Source organism: Melanerpes formicivorus, unplaced genomic scaffold (genome assembly GCF_026170545.1).
Source record: "Melanerpes formicivorus ecotype bairdi unplaced genomic scaffold, bMelFor1.0.p_v2 SCAF_59, whole genome shotgun sequence".
Lineage (NCBI taxonomy): Eukaryota > Metazoa > Chordata > Aves > Piciformes > Picidae > Melanerpes > Melanerpes formicivorus.
The window spans coordinates 4,591,194-4,607,705 of NW_027142411.1; the positions used below are offsets into that span (position 1 = coordinate 4,591,194).

Consider the following 16,512-nt stretch of genomic DNA (forward strand, 5'->3'; position numbering starts at 1 on the left):
AGAGATGGTTTTTAGTACCAGTACAGTTTTAAGTAGCACAGTAGTACACATGCTACAGAACAAGTGTAAGAAGCTCAGTGAGCAAATCATATGCTAGGTATAATTCCACACTTCAGAAAACAGGAGTGCTTACTGTGTAAGGGTGGCTTGCTCTAATTAAAGTTCTGCTGCTGTTCTCACCCCGTCTTAGGGCAGAAATTGCATGAGGAAATTGTTAACTGCTGTCCATTTCATAAGAGAGGTGGGATGAGGCAAAAAAAGACATACAGTAGACCAGTTAATTAAGCACTTTTGAGTCTGTTAATTTCAAGTCTCCTGAATAAAAAAATTCTGAAGCTATTCCAGGAGAGATCTAGTAAAGTTTTTGCTACCCTTGTATCTAGAGTAGGAAAAACTCCTTGCACTTTAGTTAATTTTTGCTTTGTTGGTTGGTTTATAGCACGTTAGAATTGAGGAAGGAAGCAGTTGAGGGTCTAGTGCCTCTAGAGATAAACTTTTTCCCGTGACACACCTAGTGATAGCATTTCTAGTGCCAACAGTTTGGGGTTTCTGTCTCTAGTCACTTCTCTCACTGTTTTGCCAAATGTTAGGCATCAGCCTGCTCTCACATCATTGAGGTTTTTTACCTTGGGAGTAGGTATGACCAAAAATGATGCATTTCACAGCAACACTTTATTCATGACATGAATGTTTGTATTTCCTCAGTCTTCCTCTTTCCTGCAATTTTTGCTGGAAAGTTGAGGATTGCCATACACAAGGGTGCCTATTACACTATCTGGTTGTCTCATTGAGATGTATCAGTTCCTAATATTACACAGGGGAGTCTTAAGGCTTGAGCATACTGCAAGAGGAGGAGTGTTCTGTGGTGCAGTGGAATCTGCTGTAAAGAAGCTGTTGTCTCTTGACTTGTTTTAGATCTCAGCAGGGCAAATTAGCTTGTATATCCAAGTGGTCATGTAAGATCTTCCTTTCTCCCCTAATTTTTGGCCAAGCATAGCATGTGTTGTAAGAGTCCAATGCTTGGAAGACCCAAGGAGGCAGAGCATAACTGTAATTGGAATTGTATATTCATGGAAAGGAATCTTTTTGAATGACTTCTGAGTAACTACAGTTACCTTATTAGTTCAGCATGCCATTGGCTGCTCACAGCAAGACCTGAAACTGCTTTTCCCCCCCCCCCCCTTAGACAAGGGGAATGAAACTGGCACCGAGGTATTCCAAAACACATTTGAACAGATACCATATGTGATACATTAACCATTCTCCTTACGTCTTTTAGAAAATCTTGGGCTATCTGCTGTCCATATGGCAATGTATGATGAAGATATCTTGAAAAATCCCTTTTATTTGGCCATCCAGAAGCGGCGTCCTGACCTATGCAGCAAAGTTGCAGAATTCCATGGTATTGTAAGTATAAACAAACAGATTTAAAAGCTGCTTATTGAATAGCAGCTGTATGAATTTAAATGATATGCCTGCTATGACACATGTAAAGATGAGTTCAAGCCTACAAAACTTGGAAATGAAGCAGGGTTACTCTTAGTTTGTTGCTTGTTCCTTGACAATGAAATGTGTGTTCTCAGCTGGTGTGCAACACTTATGGTATTCATGTGTTGCTTTTCAGCAACACATGGTGAGGGGCTTGGAACACAAGCCCTATGAGGAGAGACTGAGGGAGCTGGGGCTGCTTAGCCTGGAGAGGAGGAGACTCAGGGGTGACCTCATTGCTCTCTACAACTACCTGAAGGGAGGTTGTAGACAGGCAGAGGTTGGTCTCTTCTCCCAGGCAATCAGCACCAGAACAAGAAGACACAGTCTCAGGCTGCACCAGGGGAGGTTCAGGCTGGAGGTCAGGAGGAAGTTTTACACAGAGAGAGTGATTGCCCATTGGAATGAGCTGCCTGGGGAGGTGGTGGAGTCGCCATCGCTGGAGGTGTTCAGGAGGAGACTTGACAGGGTGCTTGGTTGCATGGGTTAGTTGATTAGGTGGTGTTGGATGATAGGTTGGATATGATGATCGTGAAGGTCTCTTCCAACCTGGTTTATTCTATTCAGTTAAGAATGTCTCAAGCTGCTGGTTTGGTGTGCACCAGACCCAAGATGTTTATCCTAGATATTTCTGCCCCCCCCCCGCCCCCTTTCTTTCTTGTGGGTTTTACTTTAGTTTAAAAATACACTTCATTTTTATTAGCTGCCTAATTGTAAGTCATTCAGGTGACTGCTGTTAGGGAACTTAACATGTCATCCCTTCTCACAGTATTGTTTGCTTCAGTTACATCTGTCATCCTTAATTACTGAACTGGGTGCCTATCAGTGGCCTTTTTTTACTTATTTAAACAAAAGTAGCTGTAGTTGCTGTACATTTGCTAGCAAATGTTTATAAGCCAAATTCAATTGCTTGCCTCTGAAGGCAAAATGTGTTGGTGTTTAGCTAGTGATGCATGGCATTTCTCTATAGTGTGATCTAATCTTTTTAGGTTTTAGTTCCATGCAAAGGAAGCCTCTCAAGCAGCAGTCTCTCTACCTGCCAGTTTGAATCTTATGTTTTGAAGCCATTGGAGGAAAACTTTCAGACTTTAAATGGAAAGGTATTTTTGTTTCGATATCTTATTGTGGGTTGGGGACACTCCAATAAATGACTGCAGCTGATTGATAGCATAGACTACTAGTTACAGGGGAGGTAGCTCACCTGCAAGGGTAGCATGTTGCCCAGCCAAGCTGAAGTTCTCAGGGATACACTGCTTTCTAGCAAGCGCTCGCTGTCTATGTGTACACAAGAACTGTCCTGTTCAGATGGTGAGGCTGCCTCTGATTTTAGCTCTCTGCTTTGGCAAAGCAGCTTTGTCAGTTTATCTATTCTGTGCCATTTGGAATTTTGTGTGGCTGAAGGGCCTTTATCCCTTAATTAGGAACAGTTTCTAGCTTTCAGACAAATCATAGCCTGCCTGTGTTGTGTGCAGGTGCAAGTACACCAGGGCTTGAGACATAATTATGACAGTATTGAGTTCTGTCTGCAGCTTTCTGCGTTCAGTTCAGTGAGCAGAAACTGACTTGGGTAAGCAAGTCAAACCAATGCTAACACTGTGTGGGATTTTCACTTGTAATTTTGCAGTGCAGCCTGAGATCTCACCTGTTTGCAGGCTGTCATCCAGCTCTTCCTAGTGAAAATGTCCTCGTTGGAGTTGCTTGAGAAGATAGAGCTGAACATGAGAAGTGTAGACAAGATGTGTGGTGTTTTTCTGAAGCTGGACTTAAGCCCCGGTTCTGATTTTAATTTCCCTTCTAAAAGTGCTCTAAAATCTGCAAATAATCACTTGGACTTTGGAGATAGTCTGAAACCTTCACTAGTAGTACACTTGTAAATGAAATAGTTATGAGTATTATGAGTAACAGACTGAAGGAGTCTATTTCAGTGTATACACAGCACAAGAATGAAATCTCTTGAGTCTGGCACTTCATATCTTGCAAGATTTTTGCCTTTTCCTGGAAATCTAATCACGCAGTGCAAAAGTCAGTGCCATATTTGATCTGCTTTTCATTTTGTTTCAGGAGATCTTCATAAAAGGAAATGTCATCATTTTAGGAACTGGTTTTAATTTTCATCTCTCAGTACCTGTTCTCTTTGAGGAAACGTTTTACAATGAAAAAGAAGAAAGCTTTAGTATATTATGCATAGCTCATCCACTGGAAAAACCAGAAATCTCAAGTATGTACTGAAGTCTTAACTGTTTGTTTGTACAGTGAGCAAACTAGTATGTTCCATGTGCTTAGTACACTTCTTTCAGTTTGAGAAGTGTTGGCTTGGTTGAAAGCTCTTGGCATTGTTTGGCCTGCTGGGGTGGACATTCATATGCTCCTGTAGAGAAACAGTAAGTTGCTGCCAGGCAAACTTAATTTGGTAGGGTCTGTGCCCCAGTCTCAGCACTAAAAATCATCTGTGGAATAATAGACTTAATGAATTTTTTAACAATGCTTGGGTTAGTGCTGGCTGCTTAAAAGGATTTGGTGTTAAACATGATGTGTCTTGAGATGTCTGATGAGTATCCAAAAAAAAACCCCAACCCTGGAGAAGTAAAATCTTTTCATGATCGCTTCATGAGTGGTTAGAGGCTGTGTTGCCTAGTTACATAGCAACTCCTCTGGCAGTGGTCTGCCTCATGAAGTTGAATGTGTTCTTTTTTTGTCCTGGTACTGAAAGTGCTCTTGATAAGGCTTCAACGCTCCTTCCAAGGCTGTGAAGGTATCAGGATTTCATTGTGAATTTGTAGAACATTTTGTGTCTATTGATTAAAAGGAACAAAAACTTCTTGAAATGTAGGCTTTCTCTGAAATGAAAGCATCTGGTCTTCCTAAATACATAACAGTAACTACTTGAAAAAAAGGATGATAAGGTCTTCTGTAAAAAGATAGCTGGTACACATGTGGGCTTGAATTCTGTAAGTATTCATCTAAATCTTCAGTACTGTTCTTGTGGCAGCCCTTTTTTGGGTCATCACTTAATGTAGTTGTATCACAGTCTTTCAAAACTGAGGTAATCTGTAATTTCAGAAGTAATTTGAAATGAGTTGAAGCCTGTTATTAGTTGGCTGACTTGGCAAATGAAAGCCTTGTCTAGGAAAAAACCTTGGAAAAGCCATGTGAATTCTAAATGAGAGATGCAGTTCTATTCAGAAGGAAAGTGGATTTGGATTAATGGTTACATGAAGGTACTTGGCTCTTCCATTTGGAGAAAGTGCATCTAAATAAAGAATAGGTTATGTAAAAACACAAAATGGGATTTTCACAGCTCCCTGGGAGCATGCTGCCTTTCTGTGTGCACATCCAGGCAATACCCTAATGGGCTTCTCTGCCTTCAAGCTTGACTTGCCTTGCCTTCAGACGGTGTGAGTATGGCAGGAAATTATCCCAGGATATAGAAGCATGTGAAACAAGTTTTAACTCTTCCAAATAAATATTTGACATAAAAAAAAAAAAGGCAAAGGAAGAGCCTACTCTAAATGTAAGGCATTAAATTGTCATTAAAATCAATGCCTTCAGTTCAAGGTATAGAAAGCTAAACTCATGTTTCACTGCACATAAGCTGGCCGTGTGTGTAGGGACAAAAAGTACTTTACCATGCGTGCATTAAATCTCTGTTAATTCTTGGCTTTCACTCTAGGCGAACCTACAGCTTCATCCAACTCCTATTCTCTTAAAAATATTGAAGATGTTAGAGGATTCTTGGGAAGGCACTGTGAGAGGTTTGATAAATACATAGGATCTTTCCATAGAACATGTAAAGAATACGAAAGGAAAAGCCTCCGTCACTACATAGTCAGTATCTCCTTTCTTGATGCTTAGTTACTAGATGAGTTCACTGCTTTGGGTATCTTTGTCTTCCTGGGCTTTTCTGTCAGGGCAGTCTGGAGTGGAGGAAGGTGGGAAGGGAGCAAGTAGAATTCTTAATTGTGAATGACCTCTTCTTAACTGTTGGGTAAAGGCAATTTTTCTACTTAAAAAATCTTACTGTAGTACACATTTCTGAGGCTGGGAAGACTTCTCTTCTTTGCTTATTTATGCTTTGTTGCTTCAGGTGAGATTTACCTGAGTCTGATTGCTCTTTCCTTTTTTCCTCCCCAAGGATTCTGTCAATGCACTTTATACCAAATGTCTCCAGCACCTTTTGAGAGATTCACACTTGGTAAGTGCTTACTCCGCTAAATACATAGTACAGAGTGTTACCTAAGCAATAGATTGTCTAACTTCCTCTTGTTGTTTGTGTGGCTTTCCTTTTCTAGAAGATGCTTGCAAAGCAAGAAGAGCAAATGAATGTGATTAAACAAGCAGTTGAAGTAAGCATCTGAAATGAAGTAGAATAATTAGCAAGCTATTTTGCACTCTCCCTTTCATTCCTAAAGTACTGGTTCTTTTTCTACAGATGTATATCCACCATGCTATTTATGATCTGGTCTTTAAATATGTGGGGACTATTGAGGCAAGTGAGGTGAGTTTGATTGCTGAAGATTAGTTATATTAACCTGATGCATCTAAAGTACAAAGATGTGTCTTTCTATTGATTAGGATGCTGCTTTCAACAAAATCACGAGGAGCCTTCAAGACCTGCAGCAGAAAGACATCGGAGTGAAACCTGAGTTCAGGTGAGAGATGATTGTTGACTCTTTGAGGAGTCACTGAGATCCTGTCTTAAACAGGTCTCAGGCCAGCAAAAAAGTCTTCGTTCAGACAAAAGCAAGGGTTTTTTTTCCTTCTAGTTTGTCTCTTTGAGATGTCAAAGTAATCCTTCAAGTATTACTTCAGGGCAGGTTTTGCACTGATCATTATCCTTTGCTTTTATGTTCATACGCTTCCCACTCCATCCACAGGGTAGTGAAATGGAAGTGTTGGAAGAGTAAAGGTGGAAATATTTCAGTACCGTTCTTTACTCTCTGAAGGAGGTAAACCTTGGTTTGGCTGTCCTCAGGAACTCTATGCTAACCATTTCTTGGCCTTCATTTCTAGTTTTAACGTACCGCGTGCGAAGCGAGAGCTGGGCCAGCTGAACAAGTGTACTTCCCCTCAGCAGAAGCTGCTTTGTCTGCGAAAAGTTGTACAAGTTATTATGCAATCTCCTAGCCAAAGAGGTCAGTAATTAGTAAATTAATCACCAAATTTTAAACTTGTTCTTAACCAGTACACATAAAGGACTTCAGTATATAAAGAAACTGTTTGATGATCACTTGTGAGTTAAACACAGTTGAGCTGGAGTCTGCCTTGCTGGTCTCTAAACAAGTAAAATGTAGGCAAGGGGCCCTTTTTAGCAGTTTCTCATGGGGTGTTTGGTTAGCTTATGCTATAGATGGGGCATGTCAGTGGCTTTCATGTGTTGGGACACTTTCTCATGCAGAAGACCTGAGTTACTCATTTTAGGCACTGAGGATCACTGCTAGACTGTCCTTGTGTGTCTGTATGATCCTTGATAATCTTGAAATCGATACTCCTGGGATCTTTTGCAAAATGCTGTGTTGGTGAGGCACAAACAAAGCTGTGCTGCCATGGATTGCAGAAATGATTTTGTGATAGGAAGGCATAGACCTCTTAACCTTGTATTTGTTTTGTCTACCCTGGAAATAAGATACTTACACTAATCAAATGGAATAGTGCAGTGAACTTATGCTTTCCTTACTTCTATCTCTTCTTTTCCCCAAGAAGACTCCTTGGTTATGGAAAAGCGTATGGAAAAATTCCTTGAGACTGTTTTTTTCCAGAAGTGTGGTGCTGGTGCTCTGGCCCCTACTTTATAAGAAGTAGATTCTACTGAAAAAATTGCAACATGTACAGCACAAACTGTGTGTGTTGGCTCCTGCAGCCTATTTTAGAAGGAGATGGAGAACATTTGCAGGGCTGCCTTGGTTACTTAATGGATTCTCTGCTAGTAGAGCTGGCCCTTAGTGTTAGGAGGCAGAACTACATTACAGATATTGCTTCTCTTTTGAACTGTGACATAACTAAAATATGTCAATTATCATTTTAGTTAACGTGGAAACCATGTGTGCAGATGATCTTCTCTCTGCTTTGCTGTATTTACTTGTGAAAACAGAAATTCCAAACTGGTATGTAACCACATTTTGGCTATACAGAGTTCTGTCATATCATCTTATATGTAATGCTGCTGTAGGGGCAAATGTCTCTGAGCACATAGTACTTATTTACTAGAAGTGTAAGAGCAGCTGATGGAAAAAGCTTTTTTACTAGGACAGAGAGCAAAGAGAGATCCTTAGTATGACTGAATTAAGGAATTGTTGGGAATTCAAGTGCTGTATCATTTTTGCCTTGTGGGTTCCCAGCCTAGAGAAATCTTGTAATGGGAGGCCATGTCTATTCCAAGTCTACGTGTCAATGCTGATTTCAGACTGGGCCTTCCTCGTCTGTTGGGAGCTCTGAAACCTTTAGGTAGCTTCTAGATGTTGGATGCATTTCATATAGAGAATCTGGATTTGAATACTTAATTGGTTGCTGCTAGCTTCTGCTGTTGTTACTCTCCTCACTGTCAGTAAAAGTATAATCAAAATCTTTCACCTGTACCTGAACTGAGTTCTAGTTTTGGTGTATCCCATATTTCTGGGATTAGCCTTTTTCCTTTAAGCTGTCGCTATCACTTTGCACTGGTGCTTATGCTGCTTGAAACGTTCTCCTCTGAAACATGAAACAATCTCCCACCTCTGTTCTTACCCTGTCCTTTGTATTCCTTGTATCCAAATCATAACTTCTGATTATTTGAGAGCCAAGTAGATTTCTGGTTATCTCCAGAGCTCAGAACAGTCACAGTACTGCTGGCCTAACAGTGTTTGGAAGCTTTCATTTAGTGCATACCTGCTGTCTGTGTGGGTTGCCTGAGATGAGTTGCAATATTAAGGTATGTCATGCTTATGTATTCTCTTTGTACTGGTTTATGGCTCTGACTTTTTGTTCCAGGATGGCTAACTTGAGTTACATAAAGAACTTCAGGCTTTGCAGTTCAGTGAAGGATGAATTGGAATACTGTCTAACCTCAATCGAGGCTGCAACAGAATACATACGACAAGGCAACCTCTCCGACAGATCAACAGTAAGCTCCTCTTAGCCGACCAAATCTGTGTTTGATAAGCTCATAGGATGGTAGGAGTAAATCCAGCTGGAGGATGCAAGCAGCTAACACGAGTTCTTCTTTTCACTGAGATGAGTTGAAGTAACTCTACCTGAATTAAACACTGAAATGATCTGCATGGTTACAGGGATGTCCTAATTCTGCAGCGATAGCTGTTGTGCATTGTGCACTCCTTGAAGAGGTCAGTGTCAGGTCTGACTCTTTGTGGCATTAGAGGAAGAATGACAGCACTGTTTTCAACAGCTGAGTCTTCAGTAAGTTTAATATCTCTCCTATTCATACTTTCCATCACAACTGATAGCAATACATTACTTGAGGGCAGGCATATCTTAAACAGATCCTTTAACACTGTTATAAAGCTAAGGTATCCTAGTGAAGTGGAGACTGCTGTGGACTTCAGACTGCAGTGGAATTGGGAGGTACTCAGTAAATCTTTGCACCAAGACCATTTCAATGTTTGTACCGTGGATTACTGTGTTACTGAGTCCATGCTGTAATGGGAAAGCAGGTGGTGGTGAAGGTCAAATATGGCTCTCAGCATCTCTTGCCTAGCAGGGGCAGCAAATTTATGAATGCTTGAATTGCTTCCTACTGTGCAACTGGACCTTCTGTCAGTTGGGTCAAAACCCTGCAGGGCAGTCAAGGATGATATTGATGTAACTTTAGAACCTTCTGTGATGTAAGAATTTTGGATTCCTTTACTGAGTTAGTTACAGTCTGCTGCTCCTGTAGAACTTTCTGCTGTTACAAAGATAGGTTTTCCTGATCTTATAAGGAATCAGAGTGAACTTGGAACCAGAGTGAATTCAGCATGTCTCAATCTGCCCAGCTGCAAAGCACTGGAATCTGGTTGCAGGGGCTGGAATAATGCCTCAGTGTGCAGGGCATGGGATGGGACAACCTGGGGCACAATCTTAAAGCACTTAGAGTAACATTTAAGCCTTTTGTTATTTTTGGTATTGTTCTTTTCTGGGGTCTTTCCACGAACCTGCCATGTGTAGGTTTGTGTTGTACGCTCAAAGCCCTGAGCCAACCAAAAACCCACATTCTTGTGTAAAGAGACTGTGGTGGTATTTCTTGTCTGTAATGCTGTATTAAATTATGTTTAAAAAATAAATAAAAGTCATCATTTAAAAGGAAAAGAATCTGCCAAAAAAGTTTGCTTCCTGCTGTCGTTAACAGTAAATACATAGATAGCAAGGCTGGTCTGGATGGAGAAGTGGAATCCAAGTAGAATCCTCTTCCACATTGATGCCAGCAAGCTGAAAAGAGTATACTGCTTTTAAATTCCTAAACTAAAGACTTTCCTGTTGAGTTCCTGGTCCTACTCCTCCTTACATAGATAAGTGTAGCAGTTCTCTTGGGGGTTTTTTGTTTGGTTAGTTTTATTTATACTGGGATTGCCCTCAAGTGATTGTAACTGAAGTGCCACTTCCGTTAAAACCCTCTTTCTTTGGGAAGCGTCTGCCCTGCAGTATGAACTACATGTTTGAGAAGCCTAAATGTGGGCTTATGTTGATGTCTGCACCAGTATGAGAACGAGCAGTAAATGTTTTTGTCCACACCTCAGCTGCATCAGCTCAAGACCTAGAGTGCTGCACTTTCTCACTTCAAGACATGTACAGGGTCTGTGCAACAGGAACTCCATTCTTCTACGTTGCGTTTCATAGGAGTCAGCATGGCTTGAAGGTAGCACTATGAGGTGAGACGGAAACCACAGAACCTTGAAGAGAAGGAAGTAGATGAGCCCCTGTCCTGTACCACAGCTGGGAAGGAAGGAGCTAGACCACCCTTTTCTCTAGTGTGGGTTAAGGGAGATCTAAGTGCTGAGTTCCACACGTTGGCCACAGCAACCCCATGCAGTGCTACAGGCTGGAGTCAGAGTGGCTGTGGAGAGGAGCCAGGCAGAAAGGGACCCGGGGGTACTAGTTGAAAGCAGCTGAACATGAGCCAGCAGTTTGCCCAGGTGGCCAAGAAGGCCAATGGCATCCTGGCCTGGATCATGGACAGTGTGGCCAGCAGGAACAGGGATGTCATTCTGTCCTGTACTCAGCACTGGTTAGGCCACACCTCGAGTCCTGTGTCCAGTTCTGGGCCCCTCAGTTTAGGAAAGATGTTGAGATTCTGGAAGGTGCCCAGAGAAGGGCAACAAAACTGGTGAGGGGTCTGGAGCACAGCCCTGTGAGGAGAAGCTGAGGGAGCTGGGGTTGCTTAGCCTGGAGAAGAGGAGGCTCAGGGGAGACCTTCTTGCTGTCTACAACTACCTGAAGGGAGGTTGTAGCCAGGCAGGGGTTGGTCTCTTCTCCCAGGCAACCAGCACCAGAACAAGAGGACACAGTCTCAAGCTGTACTAGGGGAGGCTTAGGCTGGATGTTAGGAAGAAGCTCTTCATAGAAAGAGATTGCCCATTGGAATGGGCTGCCCAGGGAGGTGGTGGAGTTGCCATCACTGGAGGTGTTTAGGAGGAGACTGGATGGCATGCTTGGTGCCATGGTTTAGTTATTTAGATGGTGCTGGGTGATAGGTTGGCCTCGATGATCTCAAAGGTCTTTTCCAACCTGGTTAACTCTATTCTATAATAGCAAATAATAGCAGGAATTGAAAAAGGGTGGAGGGACATGGTAGGAACTCCTGATACCATTGCTCTCCCATTTAAAGAACTTAGCAGTTGAGATTTCCTTCATTCTCTGGCAAAGGAGATGAACTTTGTCTACAGTAGCAGCAGCTGTCATGTTGGTTCCTTATGGTTTCCTTTTCCAGATTATGCTGGAAGGGGTCATGGGAGTTCAGTGAGCAGGAACATTGCTGCATTCTGTGGCTTCATTAGTCCTTCATATGGCTGCACTTAATTTTATATCTGGCTTCAGATGAAGCTTTTGGCAGCTGAGTAATGCTGTTGTCCAGTCCCTAATGAAGCTAAAGAAAACTCAGTGGGGAACTAATGTACCCTGTGGGATAATGGACATGTCATCCTCATGTCAGTAAGAAAATTGCACTTAGGAGCAGTCCAAATCCTTTTATCCAAGGTCTTGTTGGTCTTGGGGAGGTGTTATTTTTGTGGGAATAATATTAGTGTTATTCACTAATAACATTGAAATATTACTTACTACACACTAGAGCAGATGTGTAGTGGACCTTAGTTACATTCCTATGCACATCTAATGTGCAGTAAGACCCTCCTCGGAGCTCAGAGGGTTGTGGTAAGCTATGAAGTAGGGAGCTAGAGTCAGCTGCAAGGCCATAAGCAGCATTTTAATTCTTTGATGAGAAGGGCTGTCGGTGGCAATGAAGCTGGCATGGAGAAAGTGCCGGTGGGAGAAGCTTGGAAGAGAAGACTTGAACCCAAACCGGCAAAGTGTGGAGGAGAAGAGGGGTGAAGGTGCTTTCCCCATGTCATTTTGGATAGGTCATTGTAGGGGCACAGCCTCATAGGTGCAAATACTTCATTTCTCTAGCATAGGGAGAACACTTCTCTTATAAAATACTCAGTTGGAGAAACTGTACTAAAATTGCAGTGTCTTGCTGGTGTTTCCCTACACTTTCACAATGGAGAACCTAAAGCTATCTGATTAGGCTTAGGAATATTTTATCAGCAGTGAAGTTTTAACTTTTTTTTCCCCCCTAGTTAGCAACATTTCTGATCAAGTGTTTCGTAGGGAAGTTAGTCCTGATCACGGTGAAGAATCTATCCAAGGAGGGTTAGGTGCCTCATAATTCTGAAAAGATATGCTGGGGTGTCTAGCTGAAGTGCTTGGATGGCAGCAGGTGGGTGCCCCTTCGCCATTTTCACATATTTAAATGCAGAACAGCTTACTGTGAAGTACAGATCCAGGCTTTAATCTCCAGCCCTGACAAACATGTTTTCAATTACCTTATTTACTATACAATGGAGGCTTTTCCAGACAGCTTTATGTGAGGCATCTGCATTGATTTTGAAGCTCAAATTCTAGAAAATCTGCACTCTGGATTTTTGGAGTTCACATGATCTTATCTGCAGTTTGCTAGTTGTGTAAACTTCATACTGGCTTGCTGATGTCAAGAGCAGAGTTGGGCTTTTTAAAACTGCTTTGGTCTTCACAGGCCTAGCTATAGCCTGGATCGTAAACCATGGACATCTCCTAAGTGCAACAGTCGGGTTTTTCTGGTTTTAGAGAGATAGTCACTATCCAAAAACAGTGTCCAGAGAAATTACATTCACTGCCAGCCGCTAGTAGCGGTTGATGGAAACCAGCCACGTGCGAGTGTTTCCGTCTGCTTAGAGTTTTGCTTACACTGTTTAATTCAGGTGAGGTTCAGTGCTGCTGTTTTGAAATCTGACTCAAATAAATGTTTTCCTCTGGTTTTGCTAGCATTGGTATTCCTCAGTGCATCCTGAGGTGTATTTCCAAAAGTACGGATGTGAGGGCTGCAGAGCATGCCTGCTTTGCTCAGTCTCCACTTGTCACAAAGTTGTCAGCAGGAAGCTTTATGAGTGAGTCTACTCCACCTGCTTCAATCTTTTACTCTCTTGCAAGTAGCAGTTCAGCAGTCTGAGTGAGGGCTGTATCTGGGTCACCTTTTTTAATGGCCCCTGGTAGATATGTCTTACATGAGTTTAATGCCTTTTTGAGTCCACTTAAACGTACGATTTTTACAACATCCAATGGCAATAAATTCTACAATAGTAGAAAAACTTTCTCTTCTCTCTTTTTCCCTACTCTCTCTTCAGACCTAATGTACAGTGACTTTGTTAGATGTCCTAGACCTTACATGTTTAGGACAGGCAGATACTTGTTCCCTGTGTATTTTCTCTGTCTGCCTTCTGATTTTTATAGACCTCTGTAATGCAGTCAAATCTTTTCCAGAGTGAAGAGTCCTAAGCTCTCCTCATAAGAAAGCTGCATCACACCTCTTCTAGTTCTTGTTGTCTTTTCTTACATCTGTTCAGGTTGTACTGTGTTCTGTGTTAGATGGTACAACCAGAATTCCATGAGCACTCAGTTATTTTGTGGAGAAACTCAGTAAAGGTGTGTTCTGGTGAACGTCTACTTCTTTGAACAGCAGGTGTGCAGTCTTTTGCGTCCCACAGTCCTAACTGTGGAGCTAGTTCACATTTTATGTGCATCTGGTAATTCATAAGTGGTGAATACAGTGATCAATAGTTTTAAATGTTAATTCCCCTGTTAAGGTACTTTACTTTTGCCTGTAAATGAGTTTATAGGTAATTGATCTGTGTGTTTTATTTGCAGGAATCTGAGAGTGTGTGTGACAAGCTGCTTTTAAGACAAAGGATGAGCTTGTTGTCCCAGATGTCTGCTACCCCAATAGATTGCTTATTTAAGGTTAGTATTTTTTGTGGCAGAATCTGTGTGTGCTTACCTCCTGCATCATTTTTCTGTGATTTGCTGACATGCAGCGTAGTGCCCGTACGTCAGTACTGCCAGCTGTGTCATAGTAGCTGCTCAAAGTGTGTTTGCCATTTGGTGCATTTCTGTGCTGAAGCACTACCAGGTTGACATCATCTTACAGATTGCAGCTCATTACATGAAACATGGAAGCAAATGAAAGTTGAAAGGCTGTTGCTGTTGGCATTGACTGACCCATTTAATGCACAGATGTGGTACTGCTCTCTGGTTGTCCCTCACAGCTTTCAGTGCTTGGAATTGAAAGTTTTCTGAAATATTTGCAGCCTGACAGCTACTTCATACTGAGCTAATCTCGCATTGTCAGTCTGAAAGAATTTTGCCTTCCCAAGGACACAAAGCAGGGCTTCTAATTATATGTGTTCACAGCTTATGGCTGGAGACCTGGTAATTTTGTAGAGACGTTTCTGCACAGAGGGAGCTGAGTTCTGTGATTGAGTCTAAAGAGAACAATGTGAATTGTTTTTATCTTTTATAGAAAGTGAGGTAAGCCAAGAACAGATTCTTTGTACTAGCAAGTGCCTGTCGGGGAGTTTTGTGCTGTGACATTGTTCATTTGTGCATTTCTGCTTTCTAGTGCTTGAGTATGTGGCTTCTATAATTGGTTCCTTGTGTGTGTGTGAGAGAGGTTCTTTTTTTGCTTTTCTTAAAGGAAGCTGTTCATATCAGTTCCTCATTCTGTCTTTTGGCTTCTTGTAGCATATTGCTTCAGGTAATGAGGAGGAAGTGGAGCGATTACTAAGTCAAGGTGACAGCGATAAGGATACTGTACAGAAAATGTGTCATCCACTCTGCTACTGTGACAAATGTGAGAAGCTAGTTTCTGGGTAAGCATTTCTCATGTCCACAAATACAAACCTTCATCTAAGATTTACTTTGCAAAGTGTGCTGCTTTTGGTTGCAGAGGAATTTGGTAGCACGTCAGGGTGTAGTAGGGCGTAAGGGTTTGTATGGAGGCCATGTGTCCTTTGGTAATCACAGTGCCAAACATGGCTTCTCTTGAACCTCACTTGCATGCCTTGGGCACAGCCACATCTCGTAGCAAAACTCCAAGTAGCATAATTTGTCAGTGGGAAAGAAGAAAGCATAGAGAGTTCCCAAGGCAATTTTTGTGTTGGATTCAGCAGTTTTTCTCTCTTGGTACTGCTGCATAGGTAGCTGAGCTGCTTGTAAACCTTGTGTTTTAAAGGAAGCTGAATGATCCCTCCATGGTCACGCCGTTCTCCCGAGATGAGCGGGGATATACACCGCTTCACGTCGCTGCTCTCTGTGGTGAGTAGGGCTGGTTTTCTTTGCCAGCATTTTCTGCTCCTCATGTTCCTTACCCCATCATGTTTGCACGTTTCTAACTCTGCACTGGACTGAGTTCTACTTAAGCTGTTTTCTGCTTACTTGCTATGGAGACTGCTATCCTGGCATGCACACCGGTTATGGAATGTTCTTTGAAGCGCAGCTTCTTACGGCCAGTTTATTGTTTGTTCACTGGCTGTACATTTTTGCCTCAGTGGTTGCCACTTTAGTTCTTGCTTCAGCTGGGAGAAAAGTAAAAATAAGTCATGAGAAACCAGTCTTGTTCTACAGAGCTGGCAGATTGAGAAATCAGTCTTCCCTGTCTCCTGCAGCTGGCTGTGCTTGTCAGATCTGCAGCATCTCTTGCCTTGTGAGGTTCATTGTGCTGTTGATCTGATGTGTATTGGAAGAGCTATTCATTTTCCTAGCAACTTCTTTAATAAATCATTTCCTTTATTGTTACCTTGAATCCCGGTGGGAGAGTGCTTTGTGTGCATAGGCTTTATTGTCCCTTCTTACTTGTAAGATAAAAGCATGGCTTGCTTTTAGCTGGAGGTTCTTTTATGGAGCTTTGACCTTCAGTAATCTGCAACAAGAAAATCCGAATACCTAGGAAGTGAATGTACAATATTCAATGTACAACACAGTGTGCAGAAACGCAGGTTATCTTGGTTTGTGGTTCATGTTTTGAGTTGGAAATGTGTGGGTGTTCTTAGCAAAGTTCGCTTCTTTCTTCTAATGTCTCCATACTTTTTAAGGACAAACGTCACTAGTGGATTTACTGGTAGCCAAAGGAGCCATTGTCAATGCTACAGATTACCACGGTTCAACTCCACTTCACCTTGCCTGCCAGAAAGGATATCAAAATGTTACAGTAAGCACCAAAAGCTTTAGTTAGGAATAAATTCTTAACATAAATAATAAATATGTTACTCTTACTAAGTCATCCTACTGGTGCTGTCATTTAGGTCTTCTGAGAAGCTTTTATTACCAGAACTGTGTGTGCTGTCAGAATTGTAGTTTGCATAATACTTTATTTTTTCCTGTAATGCAAGGTTTTCAGCCATGTGTAATAAGCAGTTGACAGCTATGCATGCCTGACAATTCATACAAATCTCTAATACGTAGTACAAATGGAGAGTCTATGAATATCTCTGCTCTTGATTAAGACAGAACCGTCACTGCAGTCACTGGAGG

The 16,512-nt window shown here is 41.9% G+C and overlaps 1 protein-coding gene across 6 annotated transcripts in view; it reads left to right on the forward strand.

The window, feature by feature from the left end:
- The window catches only part of ANKRD27 (ankyrin repeat domain 27), a 53,186-nt gene that overhangs the window by 19,246 nt on the left and 17,428 nt on the right, over positions 1–16,512 (forward strand). For all 6 annotated transcript variants that reach the window (XM_068161703.1, XM_068161705.1, XM_068161706.1 and 3 more), the window contains exons 2-16: positions 1,280–1,407; positions 2,478–2,588; positions 3,550–3,706; positions 5,159–5,313; positions 5,621–5,680; positions 5,778–5,831; positions 5,918–5,983; positions 6,061–6,137; positions 6,499–6,620; positions 7,511–7,589; positions 8,452–8,584; positions 13,852–13,944; positions 14,725–14,852; positions 15,215–15,297; positions 16,074–16,189. In XM_068161703.1, the coding sequence (XP_068017804.1) occupies positions 1,306–1,407; positions 2,478–2,588; positions 3,550–3,706; positions 5,159–5,313; positions 5,621–5,680; positions 5,778–5,831; positions 5,918–5,983; positions 6,061–6,137; positions 6,499–6,620; positions 7,511–7,589; positions 8,452–8,584; positions 13,852–13,944; positions 14,725–14,852; positions 15,215–15,297; positions 16,074–16,189 (1,536 nt within the window). In that variant the 5' untranslated portion in view covers positions 1,280–1,305. The remainder of the gene's footprint in view (positions 1–1,279; positions 1,408–2,477; positions 2,589–3,549; positions 3,707–5,158; positions 5,314–5,620; positions 5,681–5,777; positions 5,832–5,917; positions 5,984–6,060; positions 6,138–6,498; positions 6,621–7,510; positions 7,590–8,451; positions 8,585–13,851; positions 13,945–14,724; positions 14,853–15,214; positions 15,298–16,073; positions 16,190–16,512) is intronic.